Here is an 18,008-nt window from a genome sequence, read left to right as displayed (position 1 = left end):
GTCTGTGGAACTGGATTGAAAAGTAGAGGAGCATTGTTTTTTCAACATAAATACATCTCTACACATCAGAGCATTTATGACTTGGGAAGGGATTAATAATCAAATTCGCACACACACACACACACACACATCCTGCTCCTACATACACACCAGTACACTGGCATGCACAGACACAATAGTACAATTCACAGCATTTCAAATTCAATCCATCTAAACAAGCGGTGCGCCAATAACGGGACGCCCTCCAATCTATCGGCCACGGCTAATCCATTATGCATGACTTGTGGCATCCTCGCTACCCCGAGGGCCAGGGCCAAGGCCGTTGGTGTCTACAGTCTCCGCCTGTACCTTTTAGTAAGTAATGATCCTACCCTTTGATATTTTTCTCCTCCCTCTTTATTTCCTTTGAGTGTATTTGATTTTTTCCCACTCTCGTACTGTGTATAGCTTTTTATCTGTGGTTATGTAATAAAACCCATACAGGCTCTGTTAAATCTGAATCCTCTGCCCCACAGCCATTATAATCCTTTGGTTTGTCTCACTTGGTGTGTAATTCTAGAAGAGTTCCTGGATTGGTAGCATCTTCCTGGGCTTTCAGCCATTTATATCCCCTCCGCTATGGATGTCAGTCCCCACCCTAGTCCCTATGTCTGATTCCCTATCCTCCATTCCAGATCTGAATGATTCAGTTTAATTTCTTAACTGTTCTACACAAAGCAGTGCAATGAGAAACTGGGTAAAAGACCGGAGCACTGTAAAAGCCAGGCGTACTGTAGATGTACTGTAGGACTTAAGAAAGAAATGAAGAAAGAAAAGGGAATGGTCCTCCAGCAGCTAGTTTAAATGGACTCTACGATGTTCTTCAACCGCAGGGCCATTCCATATGGACATAAGAGAGTTACATGTTAATGTTATTGTTGGGAAGGCTATGTTCTTTTTTTTAAACATCGTTTTCCATTTCGGGTACTGGAAGGCAGATGTGTGTGCTGGCTTTTATTTCAGCCCAGCACTAAACACACGATTCAGCAAGGTCATAGTGGTCAAATGAGTTGGCGCATGACGTTAATGGTTATGTCAACTTGCGTTATCGCAAAATGTATCAGTTAGCGCTGGAAATCTGAGTTACAAAAACAGTGTACAGTCTGTTGCTGCCCTATTTCAGAAATATTCAACCTACCAGTCACGTTGATTCAACATAAATGAGAAAGTACGAAATAATGAGGAAACTTTCTGATTTCTGATCCTTCATCAGTATTCTGTTGCCGGGTCTCATTCCCACAACACCGCTACTCCACTGATGGCCTTGAACACTCCCATCTGTTCCTTCAACACATCAGTGCGTGCCACCTAATGCCAGCCTACAGCTGCCAACTTTGCCATCTTTGACTTCAATAACTAAACTAAAATGTGCTCCCCGCGGGTTCCCCAAGACCAGGATTGGGAAACGCTGACCTAGTCTCATTTACATTTACATTTAAGTCATTTAGCAGACGCTCTTATCCAGAGCGACTTACAAATTGGTGCAATCACCTTATGACATCCAGTGGGACAGTCACTTACAATAGTGCATCTAAAACTTAGGGGGGGTGGGGTGAGAGGGATTACTTAACCTATCCTAGGTATTCCTTAAAGAGGTGGGGTTTCAGGTGTCTCCGGAAGGTGGTGATTGACTCCGCTGTCCTGGCGTCGTGAGGGAGTTTGTTCCACCATTGGGGGGCCAGGGCAGCGAACAGTTTTGACTGGGCTGAGCGGGAGCTGTACTTCCTCAGTGGTAGGGAGGCGAGCAGGCCAGAGGTGGATGAACGCAGTGCCCTTGTTTGGGTGTAGGGCCTGATCAGAGCCTGGAGGTACTGAGGTGCCGTTCCCCTCACAGCTCCGTAGGCAAGCACCATGGTCTTGTAGCGGATGCGAGCTTCAACTGGAAGCCAGTGGAGAGAACGGAGGAGCGGGGTGACGTGAGAGAACTTGGGAAGGTTGAACACCAGACGGGCTGCGGCGTTCTGGATGAGTTGAAGGGGTTTAATGGCACAGGCAGGGAGCCCAGCCAACAGCGAGTTGCAGTAATCCAGACGGGAGATGACAAGTGCCTGGATTAGGACCTGCGCCGCTTCCTGTGTGAGGCAGGGTCGTACTCTGCGGATGTTGTAGAGCATGAACCTACAGGAACGGGCCACCGCCTTGATGTTAGTTGAGAACGACAGGGTGTTGTCCAGGATCACGCCAAGGTTCTTGGCGCTCTGGGAGGAGGACACAATGGAGTTGTCAACCGTGATGGCGAGATCATGGAACGGGCAGTCCTTCCCCGGGAGGAAGAGCAGCTCCGTCTTGCCGAGGTTCAGCTTGAGGTGGTGATCCGTCATCCACACTGATATGTCTGCCAGACATGCAGAGATGCGATTCGCCACCTGGTCATCAGAAGGAGGAAAGGAGAAGATTAATTGTGTGTCGTCTGCATAGCAATGATAAGAGAGACCATGTGAGGTTATGACAGAGCCAAGTGACTTGGTGTATAGCGAGAATAGGAGAGGGCCAAGAACAGAGCCCTGGGGGACACCAGTGGTGAGAGCGCGTGGTGAGGAGACAGATTCTCGCCACGCCACCTGGTAGGAGCGACCTGTCAGGTAGGACGCAATCCAAGCGTGGGCCGCGCCGGAGATGCCCAACTCGGAGAGGGTGGAGAGGAGGATCTGATGGTTCACAGTATCGAAGGCAGCCGATAGATCTAGAAGGATGAGAGCAGAGGAGAGAGAGTTAGCTTTAGCAGTGCGGAGCGCCTCCGTGATACAGAGGAGAGCAGTCTCAGTTGAGTGACTAGTCAAATAGGGTCATTAAAAAAGTTACAGCAGCCAGGCAGGGGTTCCTTTCCAACTAGGAAACCGTGTAGGTCAAACCAATTACTGTAGGAAAATGGTGATCCGTACGTTGTCCATATTAGGACAGACTCACATGTCCATGGAAGGTGTCAGAGTCACCTGGAGTTGGTGTCAGTCACTTTCAGTTGGTTTATACATTATATAATGTATTTTTTAAAATCATTTATTAGTTTACAATATGATTAATTCATTAATATTTGTAAAAGTGTCAATGATGAAAGCATTAGAATGTGACTCAAATGAAAGACAGTGACATTTTCTCCAATGTGTGGCACAACTCAGTTTGTTGTATATAATAGTAAGGGTCATATTTCTTACATAAACAAGGTGCACATTTCAACCTCAGCAGCATGGGACTGAGGTTCAATGTAGCAATTTGAAATTGAGTCATGTAACCACTTCCTGAATATATTTCAAGCATGGAGAAGTTTCATTTCGTGCTGAGAGAAACGTTTGATTGGTAAAACACATTACTAATCATAGTGATTCACCCATTAAATTAATGGCGACATGAAATTACTAATTCATTGGACTACCTACAAAACATAAAATGTTCTGTTCTTTGTGTGAAAAGGAGAAACCCATTGTTGAAATCCTGTAGGGGTGTTGACAGTAAAAAAAAAAACCTGGGTTCAAATAGTATTTGTTTGCTTCAAACACTTTAGCTGGACATCTGGCACTCCAGGCAGGATCAACTGGCAGTGTCAACCCCTGACTGTAGATTGCTTTTGTAGATTGTTTCTATTTTTAGTTTGGTCAGGGTGTGATGTGGGTGGGTATTCTATGTTTTGTTCTATGTTTGTATTTCTATGTGTTTGGCCTGGTATGGTTCCCAATCAGAGGCAGCTGTCAATCGTTGTCTCTGATTGAGAACCATACTTAAGCAGCCTGGTTTTCCCTTGAGTTGTGGGTAGTTGTTTTCTGTTTCGTATCTGTACCAGGCAGAACTGTTTTGTGTTGGTCTATTTTTGTTATTTTGGTCTTAGTGTTCTGAGTTTAAATAAATATGAACATGGACACATATTGGTTCGATCCTTCCTACTCCTCCTCAGACGAAGAGGACAGCCGTTACAGGCAGGCTCAACCAATCGCTCAAAGTACAAATACTAAACTATTTGAACCCACGTATGGTAAAAGTATCTGTTGATTTAAACTTCATAGAATTCAATATTGCAATCAGGTTGAGATAAAACCATAATACAATAAGTAGAATTGGAGCAAAGCAGCATTGAGGGAAATAGACTGTGGAAAACAAAACGTGAACAGCTCCTGTCAATGTTTCCCTATGAATAAATATGAATACATATGAATGCATTTGAATAAACATACGACATTAAAAGGAATACCTCCAGAGAGAATAGAACCACAAAAAGACCCCATTTTGACAGTATTCTATCCTTGCTGGGAGCTATCACAGACGAACATAGATAAACAGTTTGCCATTTTACCAGTTGGGGCTCCCGAGCGGGCGGTCTAAGGCACTGCATGTAGCTCGAGATGTCACTACAGACCCTGGTTCGATTCCAGGCTGTATCACAACCGGCCGTGATTGAGAGTCCCATAGGGTGGCGCACAATTGGCCCAGCGTCGTGCGGGTTAGGGTTTGGCCGGGGTAAGCCGTCATTGTAAATAAGAATTTGTTCTTAACTGACTTGCCTAGTTAATGGAACGATTTGGGACGATGCATAGAGCCTTCGCCTTCTCTTCACATTTCCTGATTCCTCGTCCAATAAACATTTAACACAGTGCAATGTCAAAAATACAGAAATTATTCAGACCCACATATTTTTCCAAAATGTGTTACATTCCAGCCTTATTCTGAAATGGATTAAGTGGTCCCCCCCATCAATCTACCCATAATATCCCATAATGACGAAGCGAAAACAGGTTTTTAGAAATACCTTATTTACATATGTATTCAGACCCTTTGCTATGAGACTCAAAATTGAGCTCAAGTGCATCCTGTTTCCATTGATCATCCTTGAGATGTTTCTACAACTTGGGGTTGTAGAAAAAATTCAATTGATTGGACATGATTTGGAAAGACACATACCTGTCTATATAAGGCCCCAAAGTTGATAGTGCATGTCAGAGCAAAAAACAAGCCATGAGGTCGAAGGAATAGACAGAATAGAGCTCCAAGACAGAATTGTGTCGAGGAGCAGATCTTGGGAAGGGTACCAAAAAATGTCTGCAGCATTGAAGGGCCCAAGGAACACAGTGGACTCCATCATTCTTAAATAGAAGATGTTTGGAACCACCAAGACTCTTTCTAGACCTGGCTGCCCGGCCAAACTGAGCAATTGGGGGAGAAGGGCCTTGATTAGTGAAGTACTATCTCTACTGTACTTCACTAATCAAGCGTTTATGGTAGAGTGGCCAGACGGAAGCCACCCCTCAGTAAAAGGCACATGACAGACCGCTTGGAGTTTACTAAAAGGAACCAGGAGAAACAAGATTCTCTGGTCTGATGAAACCAAGATTGAACTCTTTGGCTGTGGGGATGTTTCTCCGTGGCAGGGACTGGGAGACTAGTCAGGATCGAGGGAAAGATGAACGGAGCAAAGTACAGAGAGATCCTTGTTGAAAATCCAGAGCGCTTAGGACCTCAGACTGGGGCAAAGGTTCACCTTCCAACAGGACAACGACCATAAGCACACAGCCAAGACGCAGGAGTGGCTTCGGAACAAAAGTCTCTGAATGTCCTTGAGTGGCCCAGCCAGAACTCAGACTTGAACCCGATCGAACATCTCCGGAGAGACCTGAAAATAGCTGTGCAGCGAAGCTCCCCATCCAACCTGACAGAGCTTGAGAGGATCTGCAGAAAAGAATGGGAAAAACTTTCCAAATACAGGTGTGCGAAGCTTGTGATATTTCTAAGAAGCTGTTTTTGCCTTGTCATTATGGGGTGTTGTGTGTAGATTGATTAGGGTGGAAAACGATTTAATCCATTTTAGAATAAGGCTGTAACGTAACAACATTTTGAAAAAGTCAAGGGGTCTGAATACTTTGCAAATGCACTCTATGTGCACTGTCTGAAATGAAAAGTTGTTCTCTCCTCTCCCTTCACTGCACTGACAGGAAAAGATTTGAAAGGAGAAAAATATGCCGGAAGCTCGTCATTAGCCTGGCTTTCAGCTGGTACATTCTTTAAGATCAGTACAGATGAACGAGCAGAGGAGAGGACAGATTACAGAGGAGAGAACATATTTTTAGACAATGAGAAAGAGCAAGGGATGGATTCAGACCTGGGACACCAGGTGAGCGGAATCTAGTTTAGCCTTAATCCATAAATGAACTACCAGGAAGAAAATTAACATGAAAAAAAACAGCAAACCTTGAGGCCTAGAGAAAGATTTTAATAGCTCTACTGCTGTATAATGAGCTGCTTTGGGAAAAGAGAGTGTTTGGTGAGTTTTCACACTGTTTCTAAATTGCACATTTGATGACAACATGATTCGGGCTAATTCATAACAGTGTGTATAAAACAACAGTAGCTTCTGTAAGCAGCGTCAAGTTGATTAGAATCACTCAAAGCAATGACTTTAAAGACTGTGAGGCTGCAGCAATTGCCATTTGCTGAAAAATGATGCAAAATCCTTCTTTGAATCTCTAATCTAATATGGCAGGTTTAGCTGCCTTGTGGTGATCTGGCATAATATGAGTCAGTGTGTTCCAAGGCGATACACGGGATATGCTTTTTTATTATTATTATAATTTTAAAAAGTATATTATTATTTATTTTTTATTGAATATTTAAAACATACAATATACTTGCAGTGAAGCCGCTCAACAACTACATCACATTGGTCATCTAACGGACTCCCATTCAGAGCGACACACAGAAGCAACCAGGGTCAACGCCCTGCTCAAGGGCAAATCGACAGATGTCCCACAAGGTCAAAAACGGGGACCCGAACCAGCGATCCATCAGCCACCGGCCCAAGCTCCTAATTGCCAGGCCACCAGGCCTCCAAGACCCCCCCCCCCCACATTTCCCCCCAAAAATGATCAGAGTGGATTGATCTTTATGCAGACAGATTTGATCATGCATTTTTTTAAGTTACAGCAGTGTCAGCAAAGTTATGATTGGAAGTATGAGCCAGTATCTGCTGGAAAGATACAAGGAGAAATATTTCCTAAGGGCCGTATTCTGACTTGAGATAGCACTAAACTCGAATTTGTCTCCCATTGACGTCAATGAATGACACGAAAGTCAGAGTTAAGCGTGCCTCTCAAGTCAGAATAAGGCCCGTTGTGCTTTCAGCAGAACAAATTTTGCTCCTGTTATTTTCAGAAGGGAATACAAGACAAGAACAAAGCTAAAATCATGAAATTGTATTTTAGTAACACTTCCCCTGAAGGTCTTATTCATGCTCTTTTATCCTTTGTGTTACCTTTGTGTTCTACATTGTACCCGTATATTATTTTGCTCAGACAAATATCAGGTATAGAGCCTATTAGTCATGCTACATTGAGGCTGTGTTGAAACGGCTGTAAACAAATGTGATTTTAGCAAAGTTGGGAGAGCCCTTTTGACAGCGGGTTGAACAGACCACTGATGGTGTCAACCTGTTGCCCTCTACACAAACATGCCAAGACTGCATTACCCTACTGGCACAGTTTTTGAGAGAGAAAAGGCTCTGGATCAATGGCAATATATCAGATTGATGTATTGTTTGTTGACTGTCTGAATGTGTAAATAAGTTGTGTGTTTCGGAGACAGAGAGACAGAGACAGAGAGTGTTTGTGTGTGTGTGTGTGTGTGTGTGTGTGTGTGTGTGTGTGTGTGTGTGTGTGTGTGTGTGTGTGTGTGTGTGTGTGTGTGTGTGTGTGTGTGTGTGTGTGTGTGTGTGTGTGTGTGTGTGTGTGTGTGTGTGTGTGTGTGTGTGTGTGTGTGTGTGTGTTTTGCATGAGTAAGGATGTCAATGTCTTCACCTTGATGTCTTTGTGTGTCTTGTATCCAGATTGATCACTATGCCCAGAGGGATTTGAAGAGGGGACTCCAGCTCTTTGGCACCGAAGGCAACGTAGGCTTGACCAACGCCTGGATGATCGTACAAACTGATGTAAGTCCATATGCAAGGCACTTAACCCTACTTGCAAGTCGGTCTCTGGATAAGAGCGTATGCTAAGTGACTAAAATGTAAATGTAAAATGTAAGTCAATGTGTCCTGCTTCGACTGCCCCCTGGTGGTCAGCAGTAGAACAGTACACTTGTCTTAAATTGGCCTGGTCCCAGATCTTTTTATACCAATGCATGACAATGACGATAGGAGTTAGCAAGACAGCACAATCAGATCTGGGACCAGGATAGTGTTAAAAGAGGCCAAGTTTTTAGAAATACAGTACTGCAGGCTAATTACATGATCATAGGGACACTTCATAGGGACAAGGGATTGCGCAATCTAACCTGATTCCAACCAATAAGAATAGCCTTGGATTCTTTAAATAGGCTTCCAAACAGTAAGAGAAATGCAAATTGGACCGCACGGCTCCCCGAAGAACAACACTGTTTGTTTCCACACACACTTTGATGTGCTTGGATTTGTATTATTCATGACTAAAATCCACAGCTCAAATCATGGGCAAAAGAAAAGTAGGAAACACACGGTGAGGAAAGATAGTAGAGAAAAGATTGAATAAAAGGAGCTGATAAAAATGCAGCTGGCACTGCTGGTAAAAGCTGCCGAGAGATGTCAAAAGATACCAGATATCAAACTTTGGGCTATTTGATCACAGAATGACCCTTTCTTACATTATAAAGTCCAGTTTGATTGTTTGTAGTGTGCATTAGTGAATAGTGTGCATTAGTGAATAGTGTGCATTAGTGAAGTTGTGTGACTGACTGCACACCGTGAGTGAGTGAGACCATGTGTTCAATATTAAATTCTAGATTGAGTCACATGTCAAAACCGCAGCAAGTGTTCTCATTCCATAAGACTAAGTTATCCCTCTCCACCCTCCCCCATTGAATACATTACCACACTGCAAAATGCACTCAGGCAAAGTTAATCTAGTTTAAATTCAGTAATGACCATTTGAGTGATGAGGGAGAACTATCCAAGTAAAAGATGTGACAGAGATATGTTTAACATACAGTACTTATTCAAGGGTTTTTATTTTTTACTATTTTCTACATTGTAGAATAATAGTGAAGGCATCAAAACTATGAAATGACACTTATGGAATCATGTATTAACCCAAAAAGTTTTAAACAAATCAAGATATATTTTATATTTCACATTCTTCAAAGTAGCCACACTTTGCTTTGATGGCAGCTATTCACATTCTTGGCATTCTCTCAACCAGCTTCAAGGGGTAGTCACCTGGAATGCATTTCAATTAACAGGTGTGCCATGTTAAAAGTACATTTGTGGAATTTCTTTCCTTAATGCGTTTGAGCCAATCAGTTGTGTTGTGACAAGGCAGGGGTGGTATACAGAAGATAGCCCTAAATGGGTAAAAGACCAGGTCCATATTATGGCAAGAACAGCTCAAATAAGCAAAGAGAAATGACAGTCCATCCTTACTTTAAGACATGAAGGTCAGTCAATACAGACAATTTCAAGAACTTTGAAAGTTTCTTCAAGTGCAGTCACAAAAACCATCAAGCACTATGATGAAACTGGCTCTCATGAGGACTGCCACAGGAAAGGAAGACCTAGAGTCCATTAGAGTTATCAGCCTCAGAAATTGCAGTCCACATAAATGTTTCACAGAGTTCAAGTAATAGACACATCTCAACACCAACTGTTCAGAGGAGACTGCGTGAATCAGGCCTTCATGGTCGAATTGCTGCAAAGAAACCACTACAAAAGGACACCAATAAGAAGAAGAGACTGGTAACGCTGTCTGTGATTTATTTAGAATTCAAGGCACACTTAACCAGCATGGCTACCACAGCATTCTGCAGCGATACGCCATCCCATCTGGTTTGTGCTTAGTGGGATTATCATTTGTTTTTCAACAGGACAATGACCCAACACACCTCCAGGCTGTGAAAGGGCTAATTGACCAAGAAGGAGAGTGATGGAGTGCTGCATCAGATGACCTGGCCTTCACAATCACCCGACCTCAACCCAATTGAGATGGTTTGGGATGAGTTAGACCGCAGAGAGGAAAAGCAGCCAACAAGTGCTCAACATATGTGGGAACTTCAAGACTGTTGGAAAAGCATTCCAGGTGAAGCTGGTTGAGAGAATGCCAAGAGTGTGCAAAGCTGTCATCAAGGTAAAGGGTGGCTACTTTGAAGAATTTAAAATATATTTAGATGTGTTTAACATTTTTTTGGTTACTACATGATTCCATATGTGTTATTTCATAGTTGTGATGTCTTCATTATTATTCTACAATGTAGAAAATAGTATAAATAAATAAAAACCCTTGAATGACTAGGCGTGTCCAAACTTTTGACTGGTACCATACATATGGAAGTGCCAGAGAACGATCTCTGTTCATGAATCATGCAGAATGGTTTTAGTGTGTAGCATTTTTGGTGTTCCTCTCTGTTCGGTCATTAACGTTCAGTGTCCTTGTCTGGTGTAGTTCCGCTGCTGTGGCGTGACCAACCATACGGACTGGTTTGAGGTGTACAATGCCAGCCGCGTGCCCGATTCCTGCTGTCTGGAGTACAGCGACAACTGTGGCCTCGTGAACCCAGGGACCTGGTGGACCGCGGTAAGATGCACAGAATCACACATACACGAACAAACACACATGTACCCACACATACACTCTCCCTCTCTCCGACACACATACGCACACGCGGTTGTTTTTGTTGCCCAAATTTAATTGTTTGGTCCAAAAACCTTCCTTGTGACCAACCAGGTAAACAAAACATTACAGTATACTGTGATAAATCTCAGACAATCCACCCACAGTCCACTGAGCTTTTGCTAAAACCCAACCCACCATTTGGGAAACACTGATCTGCTGTGGATAACTACCTGTTCTCTAATACCTTATGTTTGGGGTATAAGGCATATTCAAATATAAGGGGTATTTAACCCTATGGGCTATAGCTCATAGAAACACAGTGAATAACACAGTCTTTAACAGCAAAATAGATGTATCATAAGGAATAAGGTTTTTAAGTATCTATCCTATATCTAGGAGATATAAGAAAGCTCAGGAATATATATACACTGCTCAAAAAATAAAGGGAACACTTAAACAACACAATGCAACTCCAAGTCAATCACACTTCTGTGAAACCAAACTGTCCACTTAGGAAGCAACACTGATTGACAATAAATTTCACATGCTGTTGTGCAAATGAAATAGACAACAGGTGGAAATTATAGGCAATTAGCAAGACACCCCCAATAAAGGAGTGGTTCTGCAGGTGGTGACCACAGACCACTTCTCAGTTCCTATGCTTCCTGGCTGAGGTTTTGCTCACTTTTGAATGCTGGCGGTGCTTTCACTCTAGTGGTAACATGAGACGGAGTCTACAACCCACACAAGTGGCTCAGGTAGGGCAGCTAATCCAGGATGGCACATCAATGCGAGCTGTGGCAAGAAGGTTTGCTGTGTCTGTCAGCGTAGTGTCCAGAGCATGGAGGCGATACCAGGAGACAGGCCAGTGCATCAGGAGACGTGGAGGAGGCCGTAGGAGGGCAACAACCCAGCAGCAGAACCGCTACCTCCGCCTTTGTGCAAGGAGGAGCAGGAGGAGCACTGCCAGAGCCCTGCAAAATGACCTCCAGCAGGCCACAAATGTGCATGTGTTTGCTCAAACGGTCAGAAACAGACTCCATGAGGGTGGTATGAGGGCCCGACGTCCACAGGTGGGGGTTGTGCTTACAGCACAACACCGTGCAGGACGTTTTTTTTTATGTGCCAGAGAACACCATTCGCCACTGGCGCCCTGTGCTCTTTACAGATGAAAGCAGGTTCACACTGAGCACATGTGACAGACGTGATAGAGTCTGGAGGTGCTATGGAGAACGTTCTGCTGCCTGCAACATCCTCCAGCATGACCGGTTTGGCGGTGGGTCAGTCATGGTGTGGCATTTCTTTGGGGGGCCGCATAGCCCTCCATGTGCTCGCCAGAGTAGCCTGACTGCCATTAGGTACCGAGATGAGATCCTCAGACCCCTTGTGAGACCATATGCTGGTGCCGTTGGCCCTGGGTTCCTCCTAATGCAAGACAATGCTAGACCTCATGTGGCTGGAGTGTGTCAGCAGTTCCTGCAAGAGGAAGCCATTGATGCTATGGACTGACCTGAATCCAATTGAGCACATCTGGGACATCATGTCTCGCTCCATCCACCAACACCACGTTGCACCACAGACTGTCCAGGAGTTGGCAGATGCTTTAGTCCTGTAGTGTTGTTTTGATTTTGTTGTCAGCACATTCAACTATGTAAAGAAAAAAGTATTTAATAAGAATATTTCATTCATTCAGATCGAGGATGTGATATTTTAGTGTTCCCTTTATTTTTTTGAGCAGTGTATATATATATATGTCTCACAGAATGAAACATCCCTTTTTCAGGACCCTGTCTTTAAAAGATCATTCGTAAAAATCCAAATAACTTCACATATCTTCATTGTAAAGGGTTTAAACACTGTTTCCCATATTGTTCAATGAACCATAAACAATTAATGAACATGCACCTGTGGAACGGTCGTTATGACACTAACAGCTTACAGACAGTAGACAATTAAGGTCACAGTTATGAAAACTTAGGACACTAAAGAGGCCTTTCTACTGACCCTGAAAAACACCAAAAGTAAGATGCCCAGGGTCCCTGCTCATCTGCGTGAATGTGCCCTAGGCATGCTGCAAGGAGGTATGAGGACTGCAGATGTGGCCAGGGCAATAAATTGTAATGTCCGTACTGTGAGACACCTAAGACAGCGCTACGGGGAGACGGGACGGACATCTGATCGTCCTTGCAGTGGCAGACCACGTGTAACAACACCTGCACAGGATCGGTACATCCGAACATCACACCTGCGGGACAGGTACAGGATGGCAACAACAACTTCCCAAGTTAAACCAGGAACGCACAATTACATTTAACATTTAAGTCATTTAGCAGACGCTCTTATCCAGAGCGACTTACAAAATGGTGCATTCACCTTATGACATCCAGTGGAACAGTCACTTTACAATAGTGCATCTAAATCTTAAAGGGGGGGGGGGGTGAGAAGGATTACTTATCCTATCCTAGGTATTCCTCCATCAGTGCTCAGACTGTCCGCAATAGGCTGAGAGAGGCTGGACTGGGGCTTGTAGGCCTGTTGTAAGGCAGGTCCTCACAAGACATCACCGGCAACAACGTCGCCTATGGGTACAAACCCACCGTTGCTGGACCAGACAGGACTGGCAAAAAGTGCTCTTCACTGACAAGTCTCGGTTTTGTCTCACCAGGGGTGATGGTCGGATTCGCGTTACACCGAAGCCTGTACTCTGAAGCGGGATCGATTTGGAGGTGAAGGGTCTGTCATGGTCTGGGGCGGTGTGTCACAGCATCATCGGACTGAGCTTGTTGTCATTGCAGGCAATCTCAATGCTGTGCGTTACAGGGAATACATCCTCCTCCCTCATGTGGTACCCTTCCTTCAGGCTCATCCAGACATGACCCTCCAGCATGACAATGCCACCAGCCATATTGCTCATTCTGTGCGCGATTTCCTGCAAGACAGGAATGACAGTGTTCTGTGGCCACACCAGATACTGACTGTTACTTTTGATTTTGGCATATATATATTATATTATTATATATTATTTTGAAACCCCTTTGTTCAGGGACACATTATTCCATTTCTGTTAGTCACATGACTGTGGAACTTGTTCAGTTTATGTCTCAGTTGTTGAAATATTTACGTTAAGTTGATACGATGCCCATCCAACCCGGAAGCCAGCCGCACCAATGTGTCAGAGGAGACACCATACAACTGGCGACCGTGTCAGCGTGCACTGCGCCCGGTCCACCACAGAAGTCGCTAGTGCGCGAGTTTGCTGAAAGTTTGCTGAAAATAAATGCAGTTGACAGTGAAAGGATGTTTATTTCTTTTGCTGAGTTTATATATTATTTGACACATTTTACCCCTTTTTTGGGGCACAAAACATTTTTTTACCTGGTACCGGGTTACGTTTAGATGAGTCCTGTGACACTTGTGGGGGTCGTAGAACAAAACGGAGAACACCGTTGGTGTACTGGGGTCATAGTTTGTTGCCCAAACAATTTCCAAAAATCGGTCTTCTCAAGAAAACCTCTGTAGTGTTACAGACATTTTTGTCTCCTGGTCTGACAAACAGCTCTGTATCCCTGTCACTTTTCACCGCAAATGCGGAAGGCCAACATGGGCGTATGTGGTGGATTGAGCCCATACAGAACAAAGAAACATATCTCTAGCTTAGACAGATTTTGATGGGGATTTTTTTATTATGTTAATCAACTCTATGGGGTTTTTAAATCTGTGCCTTGAGGTCTGCAGCAGCATTGCTGATTTTCTTTCTTTTGCCCCTGGTAGTTAATTAATATATAATTACTTGATTAATACCCTTGTTTGGTGAAATAATCCACTCAACTGGTGTCACAGGTCTAAATCCCTGATTATAGGGGGAAGACTGAAAACCAGCAGTGCTAAAGACTGGGAGGCATAAATTCTTTCTGCCGTATACCATGCCAGGCTCATGTACTCTGTGCCAGTCCCATCGCTGTCTGACGTTGTCTATGCCACTATCTTTCATTATTACAACAGCCACTTTAGCTGCTTTAAGGATATATAAACTATTCACAATTCTATACGTGAAGACTTGTATTTGTCTCGTGGTACATCATCCTTTTCATTGACACTGTGTTTCACGTAATGTCTCTTGAATGTTCAAAAGGGAGAGTTGGAGAAACTTTAGGCGTTGTCGCCTAAGTGTATAACCTGCTTGTGTTGGCCATGAAAAATTAAGCTCGTTCGCTCGTCTAAATGTTGTCCCAGCACAGAGCAATGGTACCATCTGCAAGTTACTCCCAACCTTACGCCCCTAGTAATAGATAGGGATGGTGGCTATCCCAGGGAACATTTATTCAACAGAGAAGAGGGGGTTGAAGGCATCCATATGGGACCCACTTAGCTAACATGATAAGGAGATGATTTGCAGAGTAAAAGGCATGTATGGGAGGATGTGTCACTTAGTGTTGGGCGGTGTAGAGAAGGGCCTGTGGGCCCGATACTCTTGTAAGTCTACCAAGACTAGCACCAGAAGGATAATTAAATGTACCCCAACCCTGCTGTAGGCTACACTTAGGCACCCCATGCTATAAATTAATGTGATGTTTTTTTTGTATAATATACTGTAAAACTTTTGTTTCCATTCCTGTGTGTCTCCACAGCCATGTTACGAGCGGGTGAAGGATTGGATACAACAGAATCTGGTGGCCCTGTGGATATTTGCCTTGTGTACGGCACTCACACAGGTACAGACACTGGTGACACAATTGTACTCTTCAGTGCACGTTGAAAGTGCTTTGAATGCTTATGCTTCAGTGGGTAGCAATTTATAATGATGTCTATTGACAGGGAACCATAACATCTTAGCTTGGCACCAGTAGATCGGTATCTGCTTTTCCAACTTTGCTATACAGACTCCATTCTAAATATCTGTGCATATGAACGTTTACTGTAGCTTGCATTGGGGGTCAGACTGAATGGCAGGACAACAAAAGTCAGAGGAGTTGGTTAAAGCACATATTGAACAGATCTGGAACCAGGCTAATATCCCTAATAATTGATAAGAAATGAGATGATTTGAAAGTAGGCCTCAATTAACAATTACAGTGAAATCCAGTTCAAATTCATGAGGTTGTTCCTTTTATTCTCAATGGAGACACTGGTCTTGTCCAAATACCCATACTAGCTTACTACACACTTAAACTGCATACTATTTAGCACATAAAAAGTATACAGTATGCCACAACTGCAACCTGCGTTGTGATAATTTCGTTGTTTGCTCTATAACCTGTTTATTCATGTGCCTTGCAACCGTGATATACAGGGCTAAACAATCAAAATAAATTCAACCACACCTTTGTTTTATCACAAAATATAGCAACCTCTGTCCAGTGAAGTCCACAAAGCATATTGCATGTACAGTTAGTTACATGACCTACAGCATGGTAAAACAAGTTCATGTTTCAGACATTTTTGGACCACTTAACTGTCGCAAAGAAAACAGGATCTGCCTGCACTGTTCCAGCACCACTTTAACTTCAACATTTTAACATCAACACCACCTATGCTTAGTCTAATAGTGACAACGAAAAGATGCCAAAAACAATTTAGTCCAATCAACGTAAGCTAAATATGATGTGGCTGTCCATGGTTCTGATTTCTGTGTGTGTAGAACAACCTGTTTACTCACCCTACTTGTAGAGAAACACTAATGCCATCCTCCTCTCTTTTATGTTGACAAAACGTTCTGTCATACAGTACACATTTTTATTTTTTGTTGTCCTCAGCTACCTGGCTAAAATGCTTGCTTGCTAGTCTAACGTCCGTTCATGGACAACGTTAGCTAGTTAACATTAGACTTCTACATCTAGCTACATATTGAACTTTCATCCTTTCAGGTCAGGGGAACAACAATGTATGAATTAATGGTTGGATAAGAATCACAGTTATAATCATTGGCCAGTACAGATAATTAAGTGAAACCACAAGTCCAAATCACTATCTCCATCCATGGCCAATTTAGACGTTGCTTACAATGCAATACTCGTGAGAATTTTAAGGAGAACAAAAACCACTTAGCCTACATTTGAAGACCACCGCAGAAGCTTCGCTATTCGGCATCTTCCCAATTAAGTGGCCTAGTTTTGTCGTTTGGCTACTTGAAGAGAACTGGGGCCCATCACTCACAGCCCACCTCTTCCCAACTTTGTGGAAAAGTGTGCATCAAATTCTACTGGATGAAGAGCCGAAATGAGTATAACATCCTGGCATTTAAACCATACTAGATTGAAAAAAAATCACGTACTAGAAAACGTTATATTTTCTCATACTGAGAATGCATCTTGCACGATTGCGTTGTTTTGCGTTATTAGTTCATTTCGGTAGCAAATCCCCATATCCGATTATCAACTGTTGTCAAAGCCGACATTACTATGAAATACGGGCTATTAAAGTATACTTGATTTTCTAAATGTCCCATACTATATTTAGGACACAAGTATGGGTATTCAGACACGACCACTTTATTGATGATGTAGTTGTGTCACATTGGTTTTGGTTGTGTATGTGTTCCCTTTGTTTAGATTCTGGGTTTGGTCTTCTCTATGACCATGTTCTGCCAAGCAGTCAAAGCGGAGACCTTCTACGCCTAGCAGCGTCCCCTCTTTGCCCCAAAGGACTCTGTGAATGAGTGAGGCACACACCTCTCTCTCTCTCTCTCTACTCTGTGACGGACCTTTCTCACCAACGACTCGCCGACCAATCCTCATGTAACATCTTCACAACGACCTGTACTGTAAAACAAGCACAATGTACTATCGGGAGCCAATGGATGTTTTTTTTGCTGAATTAAATGTTATTCGCTCATTTTGTGGTCAACATATATATGTAATATATAGGAGTAATCCTTTTTTAAAGATTTGTTTTAAATGATTTTGAATCATTCTATAATCTTAAGTGTTTTTGAAACGAGAGGAGAGCTAAGGAATGCAGGTCAAGAGTGCATTTATTAAGACAGGCCATATGAGTAGTAAAGTGCATGGCTCTTATAATGGTGTTAGTAAATGTTTGGCTCATCCAAATCAACCTTTCCTTGAGTTTTTTTTATTTATTCCAACGTCAAGAAATACTGTAAATTATAGTGCATTGTAACAGTGAATTCATAATAATACTTATTTAATAAACAAGTTCATCTGTAGAGATTTACTATGTATACAATATAATAATATAAATCAGTATGGCAACTTCAATACTAAGAATGTCTGGATGTTCACAAAATATCCTGAAAATAGAAGACTGTCCCTAGGCCCCATCTCGAGTTGCACAGATCAACAAAACCAACATGAGTCATCCTAGGCTACTAAATGTCTCTTGAGATCTGACTGTCACGGAATCTGTCAAGATCCTCGACAACGTCTCCCTGCTGTGGCCTAGGGGCATTTCTTTCCCACA

General features: G+C 43.0%; 1 protein-coding gene across 3 annotated transcripts in view; it reads left to right on the top strand.

The window, feature by feature from the left end:
• The window catches only part of LOC124033938 (tetraspanin-4-like), a 124,380-nt gene extending 106,626 nt beyond the window's left edge, over positions 1–17,754 (top strand). For all 3 annotated transcript variants that reach the window (XM_046346434.1, XM_046346435.1, XM_046346433.1), the window contains 4 exons: positions 7,841–7,942; positions 10,422–10,553; positions 15,221–15,304; positions 17,141–17,754. In XM_046346434.1, the coding sequence (XP_046202390.1) occupies positions 7,841–7,942; positions 10,422–10,553; positions 15,221–15,304; positions 17,141–17,209 (387 nt within the window). In that variant the 3' untranslated portion in view covers positions 17,210–17,754. The remainder of the gene's footprint in view (positions 1–7,840; positions 7,943–10,421; positions 10,554–15,220; positions 15,305–17,140) is intronic.
• The last annotated feature ends 254 nt before the right edge of the window (positions 17,755–18,008 follow it).

This window comes from Oncorhynchus gorbuscha, linkage group LG04, assembly GCF_021184085.1.
Source record: "Oncorhynchus gorbuscha isolate QuinsamMale2020 ecotype Even-year linkage group LG04, OgorEven_v1.0, whole genome shotgun sequence".
NCBI classification, from domain to species: Eukaryota; Metazoa; Chordata; class Actinopteri; order Salmoniformes; family Salmonidae; genus Oncorhynchus; species Oncorhynchus gorbuscha.
This window is presented reverse-complemented; position numbering and strand designations above follow the sequence as displayed.